This window comes from Peromyscus californicus, unplaced genomic scaffold, assembly GCF_007827085.1.
Source record: "Peromyscus californicus insignis strain IS unplaced genomic scaffold, ASM782708v3 Scaffold_18__1_contigs__length_77618521, whole genome shotgun sequence".
In the NCBI taxonomy this organism is placed as follows: Eukaryota; Metazoa; Chordata; class Mammalia; order Rodentia; family Cricetidae; genus Peromyscus; species Peromyscus californicus.
Genome location: NW_026294480.1, coordinates 55236535 through 55253295, shown reverse-complemented (window position 1 = coordinate 55253295; position 16761 = coordinate 55236535). Strand labels below are relative to the sequence as shown.

The following is a 16761-nucleotide window of genomic DNA, read 5'->3' as shown; positions in this document are numbered from 1 at the left end:
GGGAGATGACGTCACGGCGCATGTGCAGAAGCCGTGCGCCGCCGAGAACTACGAGGAAGGGCCCCGGTAGGTGGAGCAGCCGGGGAGGGGCCGTGGGCTTTTCTCGGGTGACCCGCAACTGAGGTGACCCTTAGTTCTCTGCGAGCATGGGCTACGGAGCTCCGGAGAAACGAAGAAATTTCTCGAAGTCGTCTCGTCTTCGCTGAACGCTCTGGGCTTGTTCCAGAAGAGGGAAAAAAAAAAAAAATAGGAAGTGACGTCTCGGCCCGAAGCAGGCCGGGCTTGAGGACCTCCACCGATCCGCTGCTGGCCCTGGCCGGGCTGGAGCCGCCCCTGCGGTCTCGGGTGGGTCGTGCCACCCGCCGGACGGTCCCCGGTCCCGGGATCCGCTCGCCGCTCGAGTGAGTGGAGCCTGCGGCGGCAGAGCGGGAAGGCCCGCCGGGACACCTGTCGCTTGTGAGACGTCTTGCAGTTTTGTGTTGTTTTTTTAATAGCACCTTTCTCCTCTCGTAGGACAATTTCAAGAGTCAGGAAGAACGATTAGCTTCCCCTGGGTGGGTGCCCGCTGCCGGCATTTAGACTCTCTAACCTTCCCTGAGCTCTGGCAGGTGAGCCGACCTTTATGTTAACGCTCTCGTCGCTGTCCGCTTTCCCCTCTCCTGCACTTCACGTTTTGGCATATCAGCAGTCTTCCCTTCTCCCTAGAGTGGAGTCTAGCCAAGCGTCTCCCCCTACATTTGCTGTTCTTTCTTCACAGAGTGGTAATTCCGTATATCAAAACCTTGACATGTTCTGTAGGGGCTGCAAAGAACATTGGAGATGACTATTTTTACACCATTTTATAAAAGGATTGAGTCTTGGGAAATTTATACAGTGTGTGTGTCCAGCGCATCTAATTAGCAGGTGTTGAGAATAGAGAACCAGATCCAATTAGAAAACGTGAGAAAGAAAATGTAAAAAAAAATTGTTCCAATTAAGATCAGAAAATAGCTATGGGGCACCAGGTAGGTTTTGTGTGAGGTGACAACTAAAAGAGTGGTCTTGGCCAGGTGTGGTTGTGCGCGCCTTTAATCCCAGCACTCCTGAGGCAGAGGCACGTAGGTATAACACAGTGCGCTCTAGACCAGCCGCCTGTACTTAGCGAGCTCGAATACAAAGTGAGACCTTGTCTCAAAAATTTAAAAAATTTTTAAAAAAAGTGGTCTCCCTCTGCCAGTTTTTCCCCTTAGTGGGAGCTGAAAGGAAGCGGTCAAGAGAATAGCAAGCGTTAAAAGAGACACTTGACATCCCCTCAGAGAGCTGGGAGGGGGAAGGGGAGTAGCTCTCACCTGGCCCCATGCCTAGACAAAATGGTTCTTCGTGCTGTGTCTTTTTAAAGACCCAGTCTTTTCTCCACTCCTCCGTCTCTCATTGAGTCACTGAACTAACTTTTTGTTCCTGTTGTCTTCTGACAAAATGTAACGACTTCGTTATGCGATACTTTTTCCGGACTATCGTGTGTCTGCCTCTCTCCCCTGGAAGTTTGGAATTCTGTTGCCGCTTATTTAATGGCCACAGTGTTGGAGTTGATAGAGCAGGGGATTTTTTTTTTCTTTCTCTTTTTCTTTTTCTTTTTCTTTTTTTTTTTTTTTTGAGATAGGGTCTCTTGATTATATAGCTCTGATTGTCCTAGAACTTTCTATGTAGACCAGGCTGGCATCAAACTCACAGAAATCCACCTGTTGCTGACTGAGATTAAAGGTGTGTGCCACCACACCTGGCTCTTATAATGTTGCTTATATGTATATTTTCAGGACTATTTGGTATTACATAACTAGTTGGTATGCTCATCTCTGGGGAAGACTGTTTCTTCTGCTCTCTAGTGCTCCACCATGCCCAACAGGATCAATTTTTTGAAATTATTTTAAAACTCTGAACAGAGGTCATATGGCACCAATTCATTTTTCTCTTACTTCCAAGTGATCATTGCTCACCCGGTACCCTTTCAAAATGTCCAACGTGCAATATGCTGTCACATGACAAAAATTAACTGGATGTTCATTTCTTCCTGTTTCAAGGAACTACATATTTGGGACTATCATATATCCTGTGATACCAATACATAATCTACATATTTTATTTTTTATTAAATTACATCAAATTGTTTATGCTTACTCCGAGTAAAAGCTGACAAATATACTTTTGATTCTTCAAAAATAAATTTTGTAGATCCAGAGAGATGCCTCAGTGAGTAAAGGCACTTGCTGCCAAGCCTGATGACTTGAGTTCAGTCCCTGAGACACATATGATGGAAGGGAGAACCAACTCTTAAAATTTGTCCTCTGACTTCTACATGCTTGCTGTGGTCCATGTGTTCCCACACACGTGCAAACAAAATAGATAAGTGTAATAACTAATTTTTAAAGTAAATTTTGTGAAGTGCTTTGCTGAATCATGGGTATTACTGAAAGCAGTGCTAATCAACTTGGCTACAAATTGGTTATATCTCAGTTCAAACCGAGAGCCACTTACAAGGAACAGCATTTTTTAAAAATGAATCTCAAATACTAGCTTATTGTTTTAACATGAGCCTGATCTTTAAGCAGTAGTCAGATATAGGAAATGTGTTGGAACGTAGTGATGGAGGCGTACTGTATTTCCTTTGTCCTTTGCCAAGATCCTGTAAATTAATGACGAGATCTCTTTTTACAGACAAGACTTTCTCAGGTTCACTCATACACATCACACAGCTAGTGAATGGCAAAGCTTGAGTTTATAGGCAGATTATACCTCTGAATACTGTGTACTTTCTGTTATAGAGGTTTAAAAGAGCACTGTTTGGTTGTGTGGTTGAAAGTGATTGCGTGTATACATTTACATAAGTTAATATGCTACTTCAAATTTTCTAAATTTGTTCTTTCAGATACTTTAATAACCCAATTCCAAGAATACACTGGAAAACACCCTTGAAAAGCCAAGAGGAAGCCATGAAGAAATGTTTTAATTATTAAAACCATGGCTACGTCGGCAAACCTGGACATTGGGGCCCAGCTGATCGTGGAAGAGTGTCCCAGCAGTTATAGTCTCCCTGGCATGCCAGACATCAAAATAGAGCACCAGCTGGACCCCAATGCAGAAGAAGCGTCAGCTCAGGGTGTTGGCATGGGAATGAAATTCATATTGCCAAACCGATTTGATATGAACGTATGTTCTCGATTTGTGAAGTCCTTAAATGAAGAGGATAGTAAAAATATTCAAGATCAAGTTAACTCTGACCTGGAGGTGGCGTCTGTCTTATTTAAAGGTTGAAAGTTATGGTACAACTCCCTACATTCACTTTCATTTGTCTGATTTTGTTCTGTTTTTCTCTGTCATGAGATCAGAGTTGAGGAAAAGCTTGAAAGTCATCTTTTAGAAAGATTTTCTAGAATCTCAAAGAAACCAACATTAAATTTCTGTTAATTTTAAAAAATATTTCTTGTCTAAGCCAGTATAGTGATGCATGCCTTTAGTTAGTCTCAACACTTGAGAGGCCGAGGCAGGAGAATTCAGAGCCAGCCTAGTCTGCATAGTGAGTTCCAGACCATCCAAAGGTACATAGTGAGACCCTGTCTTAATAAATAAATAGAATATTTGCCTCGTCTTTATTACAATTTTGCTAATTTGGTTATTCTTAGTTGTATCTGTCTGTCTGTCTGTCTATTTATCTGTCTGTCTATTTATTGGTTTTTTGAGGCAGGGTTTCTCTGTGTATCTCTGGCTGCCGTAGAACTAGCTCTATAAATCATGCTGGCCTGGAACTCACAGAGATCCACCTGCCTCTGCCTCCTGAGTGCTAGGATTAAAGGCATGCGCCACCACCGCCCAGCCTAGTTGTATCTTTTTAAATAATAGAAAAATATTTCTTTTCTTTTACAAAATTATTTTAATATCTCCTGTTTTGTGACTAATTTATATCTACTTCTACTACTTTAATTCAGTGATCTGTCAACATGCTTTAAAGTTACTTTGTAATCTGTTAATATTAAAACTAGTCTCAATAAAATTTTTCAACACTAATAATTTTCTTTGTAGAACTTACACTGTAGTAGTACAGACTATACAAAATTGGTATCACCTGATAAACACTTTAATTGAAGCTGTTAAACATCATACATTGCTTCATGTGAACATTAACACTTTTATTTAGAAAGCTTTGTCATTAAAATACTATTTTAATTTGTTTTATTTAGCTGAGTGCAATATCCATACATCTCCTTCTCCTGGAATTCAAGTAAGGCATGTCTACACCCCCTCTACAACAAAACATTTCTCACCCATAAAACAGTCAACTACCCTCACCAACAAGCACAGGGGAAATGAAGTCTCTACCACACCTCTGTTAGCAAATTGTAAGTATGCGCTAAGAATGGACTGAAATATTACTGCTGGTGTAATTAGCTAATGCAATTACAAATTAGGAGTTTGGCTTTGAAATATTAGTTTCACTAAATAAACATTCCAGTTTTGAAAGCTTAAATGATATGTTAATCACTTTAGTAAGTTGAAACTTTTTCATGTGTTTTTATGTTTGACTGTTTCCTATTATACCTCTATGAGGACAAATACAGTTTAAAATATTATTAAAACCAGTATTGTTTTACCATAAAGAAGTGAGTTACTGTGAATTATTTACAAGTTAAGATATCAATGTTTGTGTGTTCTTAGAGTTTCATGTTTAACTTATATATGAACATAATTATTGTAAATATGTACTTACATTATTTCACTGATCAAGAAATATTTTGTACTTAGAAACTAAGTAATTTCTACTGAAATGTTTCATTAGTATATAAATATGAAATCACCCTTTAAAGAACTTTGACTGTAAAGTCATTATATAGGATATAAAGTTTCTCTGCCTAAGCTAACAAGTGTTCAATGAAGCGTGAGTATTTGAATGAGAGGAAACCAGCTAACGGTTAGATGATAGTAACGGCATTTGACACTGTAGTGGGAACGTGTCTGCATTCCAAAGCCTGGTGAAATCTGAAATCCCTCCGACTTCAGAATTGCGGACTGCAGCACTTATGCCGGGAGACTCTTCTCTAGCATCCCAATCCCACCTGTGGGCCAGTTCTAGCTTACTTAGATGCCTGTGCTTCACAGCTGCTTGTATGGATTAAGACTTCCCAATCATACCTCTGAAGGCAGTATTATTTAAAGGTGCTTCTCAAAGAGATTGTCTTACAATATTCCAACCATAGAACTTCTCTGCTGAAAAAAAATAAATAAATAAAGAGCTAAAGACTGTCCCCCATGTTATGAATAAAAATGCTTAATCAGCTAGCCAGTTAACAGGCTGATTAGCCTCAACACGTCAGAATCAGGAATCACAGAACTCAGGAGAATGAGGGAGGACAATGAGGAGGACAATAATGAGACTGTCTTTAAAATTAAACGTACCCCCTCCCCCAATACATTAACACACACACACACACACACACACACACACACACACACACACACACACACACACACACGAATCTTGCAAGGCCAGTTTTCAATTTATGAACTCATTTCTAATGTTAAGAAACCCATCCAACCTCAAAAATATGTAGGGGGCTGGAGAGATGGCTCAGCAGTTAAGAGCACTGGCTGCTCTTCCAGAGGTCATGGGGTTGAATTCCCAGCACTTACTCGGCTGTCAACCTGTAGCTCCAAATAGAGGGGATCTGAGGCCCTCTTTGGCCTATATGGGCCCTGCAGGCATAATACCCAGTTGCATAAATTTAAAAATACGTGTACTTAGAGTTTAAAGGGCTGGGGAGTAGTGGTATACCCCTGTGGTTTCAGCCACTCAGAAGGTTAAGGTGGGAGGGTTGCTTGAGCCTACATGCTCAGCATTGGGCTGGGCAACATGGCGAGACCCTCTCTCAGGAAAAACAAGTTAGTTCTTCAGTGGAACCACTAAGAAAACTAAAAGGAATGTGTCTTTTGGGGCCTCCTTCATAAGTTTGGATATGGAAGTAGCATGTTAAAAATTAAGTACCTTACTCACTCTTTAGGATAAATTTTGCCCCCAAATAGTAATTTGCAGATGTCATATCATATGAGTCAGTTCTCAGAGAACACTACCTGTAATACTGGGGTACTTTGTTAGGTTTAAATGATAAGGTTGGTTTTGTTTTGGAAAAGACACCGGCTTTACCATGGGACAATAGCTGTGTATCCACAAGGTGCACGTGAATAATTTTATCATTGTATTGTTTCAGCCTTGTCTGTTCACCAGTTGGCAGCTCAGGGAGAAATGCTCTACCTGGCTACTCGTATTGAACAAGGTAATAGCCTAGTTTGAAGTATTATATTTTAAATATTCATTTGAATTTATTAGATTTGTTACTGTTTTATTTTTGTTTAGGAAACTAAAAAGACAAAAGAAGTCATATAATCTCACCAAACACATAACCCAATGGATAGCAAAAAGAAAATGTTTAAGTAATATAAACTATAAAATTTGAGGCCTTAGGATAGCTCTGAGATTAAGAGCACTAGCTCTTCTTCCAAAGGACCAAGTTTAGTTCCTGCCATCCATATGTCAGCTCATGACCATCTGTAACTCTAGGGGATTTGATGCCCTCTTTCTAGCCTCCAAGAGCACCAGGTACACATGTTGTATGTGTATATACACACAAGGCACAACACCCATACAAATAAAATCATTTGATTTAAAGTTTTAGCTTCCTTTACTTTTCCCCAAAACAAACATTGTAAGGGTGTTTTAAATTATTTATTTATTTTTATTTCATGTGCATTCATGTTTTGCCTGCATGTATGTCTGTGTGAAGTTGTCAGATCCCCTGAAACTGGAGTTACAGGCACTTATACGCTGCCATGTGGGGGTGCTGGGAATTGAACCCGGATCCTCTGGAAGAGCAGCCAGTGCTCTTAGCCACTGAACCATCTCTCCAGCCCCCGCATTGTAAGTTTTTTTTGTGTTTTCAGGAAATTTTTCTAGAAAACATTTCCATTTATGGTTATATTTGAGAATATGCATGTGCTTTTGTTAGGTACACAAGCAAGAAAATGTTACATACACTGCAGTGTGTCTGTTTTCATTTAATATTTTGGAGAGTATTCTAAAGCATACCAAATTTTTTTTTTAATGAGTGTGCATGTTTTGCCTGTATGTGTGTGTGTACCATTTGCATGCCTGGTGCCTGTGAGGTTAAAAGAGGATCCTCAGGAACTGGAGTTAGAATGGTTCGAGCCACCATGTGGATGCTGGGAACCTGGGTCCTCTGCAAGAACAGTGAAGTACTCTTAGCCACTGAGCCATTTCTCCAGCCCCAAGATCTTTTTTATTGAGAGAGAGTCTCACTATGTTGCTCAAACTCACAGTCCTGTCTCCTCTGACAGCACCTTCTGGGTGCTGGATCACAGACATGCACCTCTACGCCCAGCCGTTGTATACTTTGTCACTGTAGTGCGCATGTCTATGCCGTGATTTCTGTTTGTGCTCCCAACTGCTCATCTGGTGGGTTACAGATGTGTGCTGGCGGTCTCTGCATTCTTTCTCTCCACTGAGTACGTTTTCATATGTCGGTGTGCCAGGTCGCAAACAGATGACCTTTGCCGTGGGGAGGGTTGAGTCGGCTCTTCACACTGTGCCAGGCCAGTGCTCTACCACAGAGCACTCCTGGGCCTCTGCCTTCTTGTTTGTCCTCACGTTAGCGTTAGAGTTGCAGTTTCCCCAAACTGTCGTGGGCGCAGTGGGACTTTATTCTTACTAATCTGTGGGGGAAAGTGGTACCTCACAGAAATTCCATTGCTATGTTTAAGTTACAAGCCCTTTGAGTTTCTTGTCTGAACTGCCTACAGTATATTTGTGTCATAGAAACTCCAAAGTGAAAGAAACCAACTTCTGTTGTTTCATGCAGATAGTTTCCCCAGTTTCTCCGTTTTGGGGTGACCTCTTCAGATTTTTTATTGTAAATTTGTGTCCTTTTTGACTTTGAAGTTTTATGTCCTGCTTAGAAAAGATTCCCCATTCTAGGATTATAAAGAAACCACCCATTGTTATGCTGGAACTTATGTAGTTTTCCTTTTTTATAATCTTTGATGCATATGAAATACTTTTAGTGTAATAAAGAGTAAGAAAACTGTTGCTTTTTTTTATGGTAATGGTGTTTTGCCTTCATGTATGTCTGTGTGAGGGTGTCAGATCCCCTGGAACCGAAGTTATAGACAGTTGTGAGCTGCCATGTAGGTGGTGGGAATTGAACCCGGGTCCTCTGAAAGTACAGCTAGTGTTCTTAACCAGTGAGCCATCTCTCCAGTCCCATCTGTTGCTCTTTTATTTTTTTTTTTTTAAATGTAGGTGTCCCATCATTGTTGATTACAGGGAGCATGATCCAAGAATTTTATTTTCATAAGACTTGGATGTATTTCTGTTTATATTTAAATATTGAGGGCTGGAGTGATGGTTCAGAACCTAAGCACTGGTGCTGCTCTTGTAGAGGATCCAAGTTCGAGTTCCAGCATCCACATTAGCTGGCTTGTGCCCACCTGTAACCCCAGGGGAATCTGAAGCCCCTGGTTTTTACAAACACTGCACTCACATGCACCCAAACCCCACCCAACACATACATAATTAAAAAATAAAAATAAATTTTTTAAAAAGTAGAAATTTCATGTTCAACCTACCTAATAAGTTTAGGGGGAAAGCTGTGCAGTTTATAACTGTTAGGCTACGTTCAGGGACTAAAATGAGGTTCAAGGTAGAATTGTGCGATACTGTTTCAGATTATCCAGTCTGCATATTATGCCAGCAACTTCAGGAATGAAGGAAAATCACAGGCTGCAAGTTAGCTAGAGTGGAAGGCAGCTTTTGTAAGCTGTTGAAGTTTTTTAAGTCTACATTCAAGTATGCTAAGGGCTATTGTGTATCCATTTGTTGTGATCTTCCCAAGTATGTGTTGAGATAAGCAAGCTATTGATCTGTGTTTAGCAGAAATTAAGTCACCTGCCCAGACCCAAACCACTAGAAAATGAAAGGACCAAGATTCTACCTTAAGTCTCTTGTCCCTGAGACCAGTGTTGCCAACCTTGTACCTAACATGATACTGTGTGTGGCAGTTTATACTTTACAGAATGTGTTCCATGAACCCACCCAGCTTTGTGCCGTGAGGCACATTTTAATATGTCCAGACTGAAAACCACAACATCTCATCCAGACTTCAGTAAACAAAAGTCATCTCATTGAACTTCATTGAGTCATAAGTTTTTAGAATACCAGTGCTTTCAAAGTGATATTAATATGTGGTTGTTAAATTAGATCACAAGAAAGTGCTTTTCTTTTAAATAGAAAATGTTATCAATCACACGGATGAAGAAGGATTCACTCCCCTGATGTGGGCTGCGGCACACGGGCAAATAGCTGTGGTAGAGTTCCTACTTCAGAATGTAAGGAAAATGTGTGTGTGTGTGTGTGTGTGTGTGTGTGTGTGTGTAGTGCCTTGAGCTCAGTTAAGTCTTCAGTGCATATTAATATCTGCAGCCAACTAGACATACTTATGGGGGGTACAAAATCAATGACGACCTTTGATGTTCTTGTGGAGCCTGGGTCTAGCTGGGAAAGCAATGGTCATCATACAGGAAACGGGGAGAAGAGCTAGCTGAATGTCCAGCCCCTCTGAGTGGAGCAGGAACAGTAGTGCTGTCCACAGGTCCTGGAGGAGTGCTGTCCACGGGTCCTGGAGGAGTGCTGTCCACAGGGCCTGGAGGAGTGCTGTCCACAGGGCCTAGAGGAGTGCTGTCCACAGGGCCTGGAGGAGTGCTGTCCACAGGGCCTGGAGGAGTGCTGTCCACGGGTCCTGGAGGAGTGCTGTCCACAGGGCCTGGAGGAGTGCTGTCCACAGGTCCTGGAGGGAAGGGCTCCTGGAGGAGTGCTGTCCACTGGGCCTTTGCCAGAGTGAAGGAGAATGAGGATTGAGGCAGCTGGAGGGAGGGGGAAGGTAGGCATCCAGGCCGTTTTGGTAACAAACACATCCATCACATTTGTTATTTCCTCGTTAACCCTAGAACGTGGCCTGACCTCAGTGTTAAACTGTAATCATATTGACAAAGACAAATGTTCTTGTTTAAGTTCATTGAAAGTCCCCTATGTTCCCTTCCATGACAGGGTGCGGATCCCCAGCTTTTAGGAAAAGGTCGAGAAAGTGCCCTGTCGTTGGCCTGTAGTAAAGGCTACACAGATATTGTCAAAATGCTGCTTGACTGTGGAGTTGATGTAAATGAGTATGACTGGGTGAGTCCACAACATTGGCTTTAAAACTGTTGTAACAGTTGTTAGAGTGCTGGCCAGCGCCATGGGCCCTGTGTTCAATCCCCAGTGCCCTGTAAACTGCTTGGTGGTCAGCAACAGCTCCCAGGAGGTCGAGACAGGAGGGTCAAGGTTATCTTTGGCCTCATGAATACTTCAAGGCCACAGGGCTACTTGAAACCCTGCCTCAAAAATTAACTAATTAATTAAATACAATTATTGTAATAATTGTTAGGATTTAATTGATTTCAGGGAGATATAAACTTTATTAAGGACTTGAAAGAAAAATGTACTTACTTAAGATGAACAACTTAATGTCATAAATTCAATTATTTGTGACTTAAATATTTTTCACAAAATATTATTATTAATCATATTATATTAATATTAATATTATTTTAAAAACATGCCCAGTTTCATAGCAGCATTTGATTGACTCTTGCTCAGTGAAAAATGATGATGACCTTTTCCTTCTTCAGAACGGAGGAACACCTTTGCTTTATGCTGTCCATGGGAATCACGTGAAGTGTGTAAAGATGCTGTTAGGTAAGCAGGTGAACATAGTCATTTTTTAGAAGGAGCCCTGTGAGCGTTTAGTTTAAATTTCCCTGTCAAGAGAGCTTATCCATTGTTAGGTTGTATGACCCTGCTGGCGTTCGCCCCTGGGTTTTCGTTACCACAGGGCTGCCCTGAGAGAGGCGGTTCCCTCACACTCCGCCTCTGCACTTGAAGCTTTTGCCCTTCCCACTTGCTCACATCAGAGGTCACCTTTGACTCTACTCTGGTGTTCTCTGGACACAGTGTCTTCATATATAAGTTTTGTCCAACTTTGCACAGCCTTGGTGTAGGGAGGAGGGGACTGGACCTACCTGAACTGAATCTATCAGGCTGGGCTGACTCCCCAGGGGAGACCTTGCCTTGGAGGAAGTGGGAATGGGGAGCAGATTAGGGGGGAAGGCTTGGGGGTGGGAGGAGGAAGGACAGGGGAATCTGTGGCTGATATGTAAAATTAAATTAATTATAAAATAAAAAAAACTCAAAAAAAAATGTTTTGTCCAGTTGTTTATGAGTTTCAACTGCTCTAGAGACGGTTGGGTATCCTCTCCAGCCCACCAAATGAACTCTGAGTATCCCATGTGCTCAGTCTTTGTGTGAGCATGTTCAAAATAGCCTCCAGATTGGCTGACAATCTGTTCAGCCATTTGCATATGAGCCAGGAATAGACAGACATTTGCATTCGCATTTTCTTTATATAGATTTTTCTGTTTTGATACAGAAAATGGAGCCGACCCAACAATTGAAACAGACTCTGGATACAACTCTATGGATTTAGCTGTAGCTTTGGGCTACAGAAGTGGTGAGTGTTTCAGAACTCTCAGGGTTCATTTTAGGAAACCTTCATCTATAGTACATGCTGGAGTCCAAACCTTTTTCATTGTTTCATGTGTAAAACATTGTGTTATCCTAACGCCAGACATATGCTTTAGTGGAGTGCAAAGTAAACAGATTCCTATAAAGTTAAGAAATGAATTCATTTATTGTACTTTTTCGTAAACTCAAATAGTTTCTGGAGGAAAAGTGGGCAGTATTTGCAAGATTTTCAAACTTTTTTTTTTTTTTTTCCGGTTTTTCGAGTCAGGGTTTCTCGGTGTAGCTTTGCGCCTTTCCTGGAACTCACTCTGTAGACCAGGCTGGCCTCGAACTCACAGAGATCCACCTGACTCTGCCTCCCAAGTGCTGGGATTAAAGGCGTGCGCCACCACCACCCGGCTCAAACACGTTTTCATAAAAAATAATTTATATAACAATGTTGTACTTTGGGCTCTTCACTTTGTTGGTTTTGCTTGGTTTCTGTGCTGTGACCTTGGTGGCCTGTCTTTGCAGTTCAGCAGGTCATTGAGTCCCATCTGCTGAAGCTCCTTCAGAACATCAAGGAGTGACGCAGCGCTCAGACAATGCATCTGCCCTTCTCTTCACTCCTCGGTCCTTACAAATGATAGTTTGTTTACATGTAAATTGTTACCTCGGTTGCAATATTTGCTGGTTTTTAGTGAGTTTTAATAATTATTCCTCTGGATAATTCACTGGTTTATAATGAAATTAATCCTGATTTTTTTAAATAAATGTGTTTTACTATATATTTAAAGTTATAAATTAATGTTTTATGGCATGGAAACTTTTATGGTACAGGTGGTTATGTGTCTTTGTATCAAGTACCACAGTTTGACACTTTGAGAAATAAATTCTACCTTGTTTATCTTCATTCCTGTATTAACTCTTTGACTTTGCACAAGGCTCACTGTAAGTGGGGTGGGTGGGGCGGGGGATGTTCTTGTTGAATTCAAAAGTCCACAGTGTGATGGTTTACAAAGTCATGTTTAAATAAAATACTCTTTCTGTCTGTTTGCATTCTGGCTCTTTGATTATATGCTTATCACAGATGTCTCCAAAATTTTCAGTTTATCATTTATGTTCTACAAATTTATCAACAAAGATTTATTGCTGGGCAGCGGTGGCACATGCCTTTAATCCCAGCACTCGGGAGGCAGAGGCAGGCGAATCTCTATGAGTTCGAGGCTAGCCTGGTCTACAGAGTGAAATCCAGGAAAGGCACCAAAATGACACAGAGAAACCCTGTCTCGAAAAAACAAAAAACAAAAAAAACAACAACAACAAAAAGGTCAGTTCTGAGAACTCCTCCTCAGTCTTGGTGACAAATGTCCTTATTTGCTGAGTTGTCTCACCTACCCTGGGCCTGATTGTTTACATCCATACGACAATTTAACTGTACAAATGACCCCAACCAGCAGGAACCAGGGTTCCAAACGGCAAGGTATTGTTGATTGGGAAGACCAGGGATGGGAAACAGAGAAGACAGCTCAATAAGCCAAAAGCAGTGGCTGGGACCAGGAGGTCTTGCACAAGCTGGTGGCTTATATGCCAAGCAAACATCATATATACTGTTTTCTGGGGCGGGGGGGGGGGGGGGGGGGGGGGGGGGCAGGGGTAGCCAAGGTCAGGAGAAAACAAAGTCTGACAATGTTGGCAAAGAACATGGGATAGATACCTCAGACACAGCTGTCTAAGGACTCATAACCACAGCCCAGCGGGAAGAATTGGTTCCCCCGAAACTGCAACCTTGACTCTTGGAGGAGGCACTGTCCCAGCCCTACACTGTCCTTGCCAAGTCCACTCCTGGACAAGGACACGGAACTAAAGTTCCCTTTATCCTTTCATCGGGGCCTCTGAGCACGTCTTTGGTTGCTCTGGCTCCCTGCTTACAAGCCTCACTTTTTTTTTTCAGAAATCCAGAGCTTTCCATGACCTAAGAAATAAGGTCAAAACAATGAGTTTCTGCTCAGCAGTCTTCGGGACAAAGTGCAGGGCTTCTGAACCCTGCATTATTTGTTCCTCTATTCCAGGTTAGGGCCCTAAGCCCAAGGAATTCTTTCCACATTGTGCCACCGTATCAGTTCATCAGCCTAAATCCCTCTTTTCTTTGAGATCTGCACAGTGTGCTAAAAGATCTCTGCCTTCCTTTCTTTTAGCTTTTACATTTATTTATTTGGAAAGATAGGTGCATGTGCTCCCAAGCACGCACATGTACCATGACTCACATTTAAAGGTCGGAGGACAGTTTACAAGAGTCAGCTCTCTCCTTCCACCGTGTGAGTTCCAGGATTGAACTCAGGTTGCCCAGCTCGACCTGCTATGGAGTGTAAAAGCTGTTCAAGGGATGGTGTCCGGGAGTCTATCACTGATATCATCAGTGGTGGGGTCTGGGACACCCTTCTGCAGGCTTTCTACAGGGCTCCATTTAGAGGTTCCGGGCCTCGAACAGAACCTTCAGGTGCACTTCCAGTAAAGGCAGAGCAATAGTGAGCCCGGGACAGGTAGAAGCCTGTGTTGTAGCACTCCGTGGTTATTTCGTGAACAGTCTGCCAGTGTCTCCCCTGAGGGTGAAAACCTATTTCAGATAGCAAGGCTGTTAATGAGTCTTGGAGGCCTTTCCACAAAAATGTGAACTATCTGGAATGTTTACCCTCACAGCATTTCACTAGTGGGAAGGTGAAGCGTCACTTCTAAGCAGTTATTCCTCCCATTTTCTCTACAAGTCAATTAGAATACTGTTCTTTTAATATCAGAGACATACTCAAGTGCATTAATAGGTTTTAGAGTTAGGAAATACATTATACTTCAGTGATAGGTAAAGATGTTTCTCAGTTACAGAGATGCACAGAGAGCCATAGGTTTTAAAAAAAAAACCAAGAACTTGCTCTCTCTCCCTATTTGTTTGTTTGTTTGTTTGTTTGTTTGTTGTTAAGGACGGAACCCAGGACCTTGCACATGCTATTTGCTCAGCCTTTTGAGCATGATTTTTTTTCAAATTGTTTCCATTTATTTTAAATAAAATTGTATTTCATATCACAAACACTTGGCTCCAGCCCTGGGTTACATAAACCAGGCTAATGGTGGAAGAAAGTGAACAGTGTCTTCAGGGAAATGGAATTAGAATCAACAACACAAGAGATGAACAAGAGATGAAGACAGTGATGTTTTGACACAGAGCACGAAAACCCTTTTTTTCTTTCCTCTATTTTTTCTCTAGAGCATGGAATTCTTAACTGACTTGAGGCTAACACATAGACAACAGACCAAAACAGGCAACACAAAACCAAGAGCACTAGTAAGTGGGATTCTCTGTCACCTGCTACTGAGAACAGATCTCTGCTGTACATCCGGCAGGGAGGGATCACCACCAGCCAGACCACCAAGGCTAATCCCCAGGCTGGAGAGAGGGCTTGGGGATTAATAGCTCTTGCTGTACACTCAAAACAATGAGAGTTCAGAGAGCAGCATCCGTGTAACAAGCCCATAACCCCAGCTACAAAGGGGGCTGAGGCTGGAGGGTGGCTGGGGCTTTCTGGCTTCCAGCCTAGCCCAGACAACATGAGCCTAAGGTTCAAGGAGAGACCCTGCTTCAGACAGATAGAAAATGAGAACGCAAACACACAGGCATGGACAATCTTCTCCCATACCACATACATGTGTACATACACTCACACAGATATACACATGCACAAATAAACTAATAATAATAAAAAATATTTTTCAAAAAGCTAATCCCCAGTCACTTAGTCACTAGTAGGTAATATTTTCATGAATGTGTGCAAAGTTGCAAGAAAAACAAATACATAAACTCTGAGGATAGTAGAAAGAACTGGAATCAGAAAAGCTAAATTTCTGTTGCCCCATGGAGTATCTATCCTCCAAGGTCAAGGGAACATGTGCAGGTAGGTAAGTCTAGGTGGCCCTGGCATATTAATACCATCAAATACCAGTAAATGACCTTTAAACCTTTCCAAGATAATTTTCAAAAGATTATAAGACAAGACACCCTCATACAGCTAAGCCAGTGACAAATGCTTCAATCTTCTCACGAATAAAGGAAGAAGCCAGTAAGAAGCTAAAACTTGACATGATGGGGCATGCCTTTAATCCCAACACTCAGGAAGCAGAAACAGGAGACCTCTGTGAGTCTGAGGCCAGCCTGATCTACATAGTGAGTTCCTGGACAGCCAGGGCTATGCAGAGAAACCCTGTCTCGAGAAAAAAAAAAAAAAAAGAAAAAACAAACAAACAAACAAAAACCCAAACAAAAGTTAAAACTGGCTCTGACTCCATATAAGAAACCAAGGAATTGGGATGACGTTAATACAAGATTGCTGGTCGTGTATAAACCTAGCTAACATCCAGTAGGAACCCAAACTGCATCAAATGGGTCATTCCCACACTACAGAAATTGTTTCTTTACAGATAAAAACCTCCAAAGTGGGGCAGGAGAGATGGATTTTTTTTTTATTCTGAGCACCCACACACTGGCTTGTAACCATCTCCAACTCCAGTTCCAGGGTATTCAACACCTTCTTCCAGCCTCCGATAGCACCAACCATATGTGTGTTACACAGATATACATGCAGGCAAAACACCCACACATGTAAAATTTTTGAAAAATTTAAAGCCTCTGGGCCGGGCGGTGGTGGTACACACCTGTAATCCCAGTACCCAGGAGGCAGAGCCAGGCAGATCTCTGTGAGTTCGAGACCAGCCTGGTCTACAGAGCGAGATCCAGGACAGGCACCAAAACTACACAGAGAAACTCTGTCTCGAAAAAACAAAAACAACAAAAGAAAGCATAAAATTAAAGCCTCTGAAGTAACCTGTCATTCCACTCAGTCTGTGACCTTCACAAATAGGGAGTGTTGAATCAGATTCTGTCTCTCCAGATCATCCTCTGGGGGCCTTTGTCCCATATGACGCTGAAAGAACATGTCACCATGACCTGCTAAGACTTCAGGGAAAGCATGGCTGAGGTTGAGGAAATCACCCTGGTAATTAATCCCCCTTCTTTCAACAGCTGAGGGATAAACGAATGCAGGTGTCCCGATGTGTTGGTGACAACGCTTGTCTTACATCAC

The 16761-nt window shown here is 42.0% G+C and overlaps 1 protein-coding gene across 10 annotated transcripts; it reads left to right on the top strand.

Moving 5' to 3' along the window:
• Positions 1–9: 9 nt before the first annotated feature.
• Ankra2 (ankyrin repeat family A member 2) lies at positions 10–12545 on the top strand. 10 transcript variants are annotated; one of them, XM_052743473.1, is made up of 11 exons: positions 10–66; positions 514–608; positions 758–1004; positions 2903–3283; positions 4212–4370; positions 6234–6299; positions 9326–9423; positions 10142–10267; positions 10762–10828; positions 11559–11639; positions 12167–12545. In XM_052743473.1, exons 4-11 carry the CDS (start codon positions 2995–2997, stop codon positions 12220–12222), a joined length of 942 nt encoding a protein of 313 aa, XP_052599433.1. In that variant the 5' UTR covers positions 10–66; positions 514–608; positions 758–1004; positions 2903–2994; the 3' UTR covers positions 12223–12545. The 10 variants fall into 10 exon arrangements, with proteins under 10 accessions (XP_052599433.1, XP_052599429.1, XP_052599432.1 ...); XM_052743472.1 differs by lacking the exon at positions 10–66 and adding an exon at positions 74–345; XM_052743466.1 differs by lacking the exon at positions 10–66 and adding an exon at positions 74–401.
• Positions 12546–16761: the final 4216 nt, after the last annotated feature.

Excerpts from the sequence above, each read along its gene's own strand:
- Ankra2 (XM_052743469.1), top strand. The coding sequence starts at position 2,995 with ATGGCTACGTCGGCAAACCTGGACATTGGGGCCCAGCTGATCGTGGAA. Across the intron at positions 4,371-6,233 it reads CACACCTCTGTTAGCAAATT|CCTTGTCTGTTCACCAGTTG; the intron begins GTAAGTATGCGC and ends GTATTGTTTCAG. Across the intron at positions 11,640-12,166 it reads AGCTTTGGGCTACAGAAGTG|TTCAGCAGGTCATTGAGTCC; the intron begins GTGAGTGTTTCA and ends CTGTCTTTGCAG.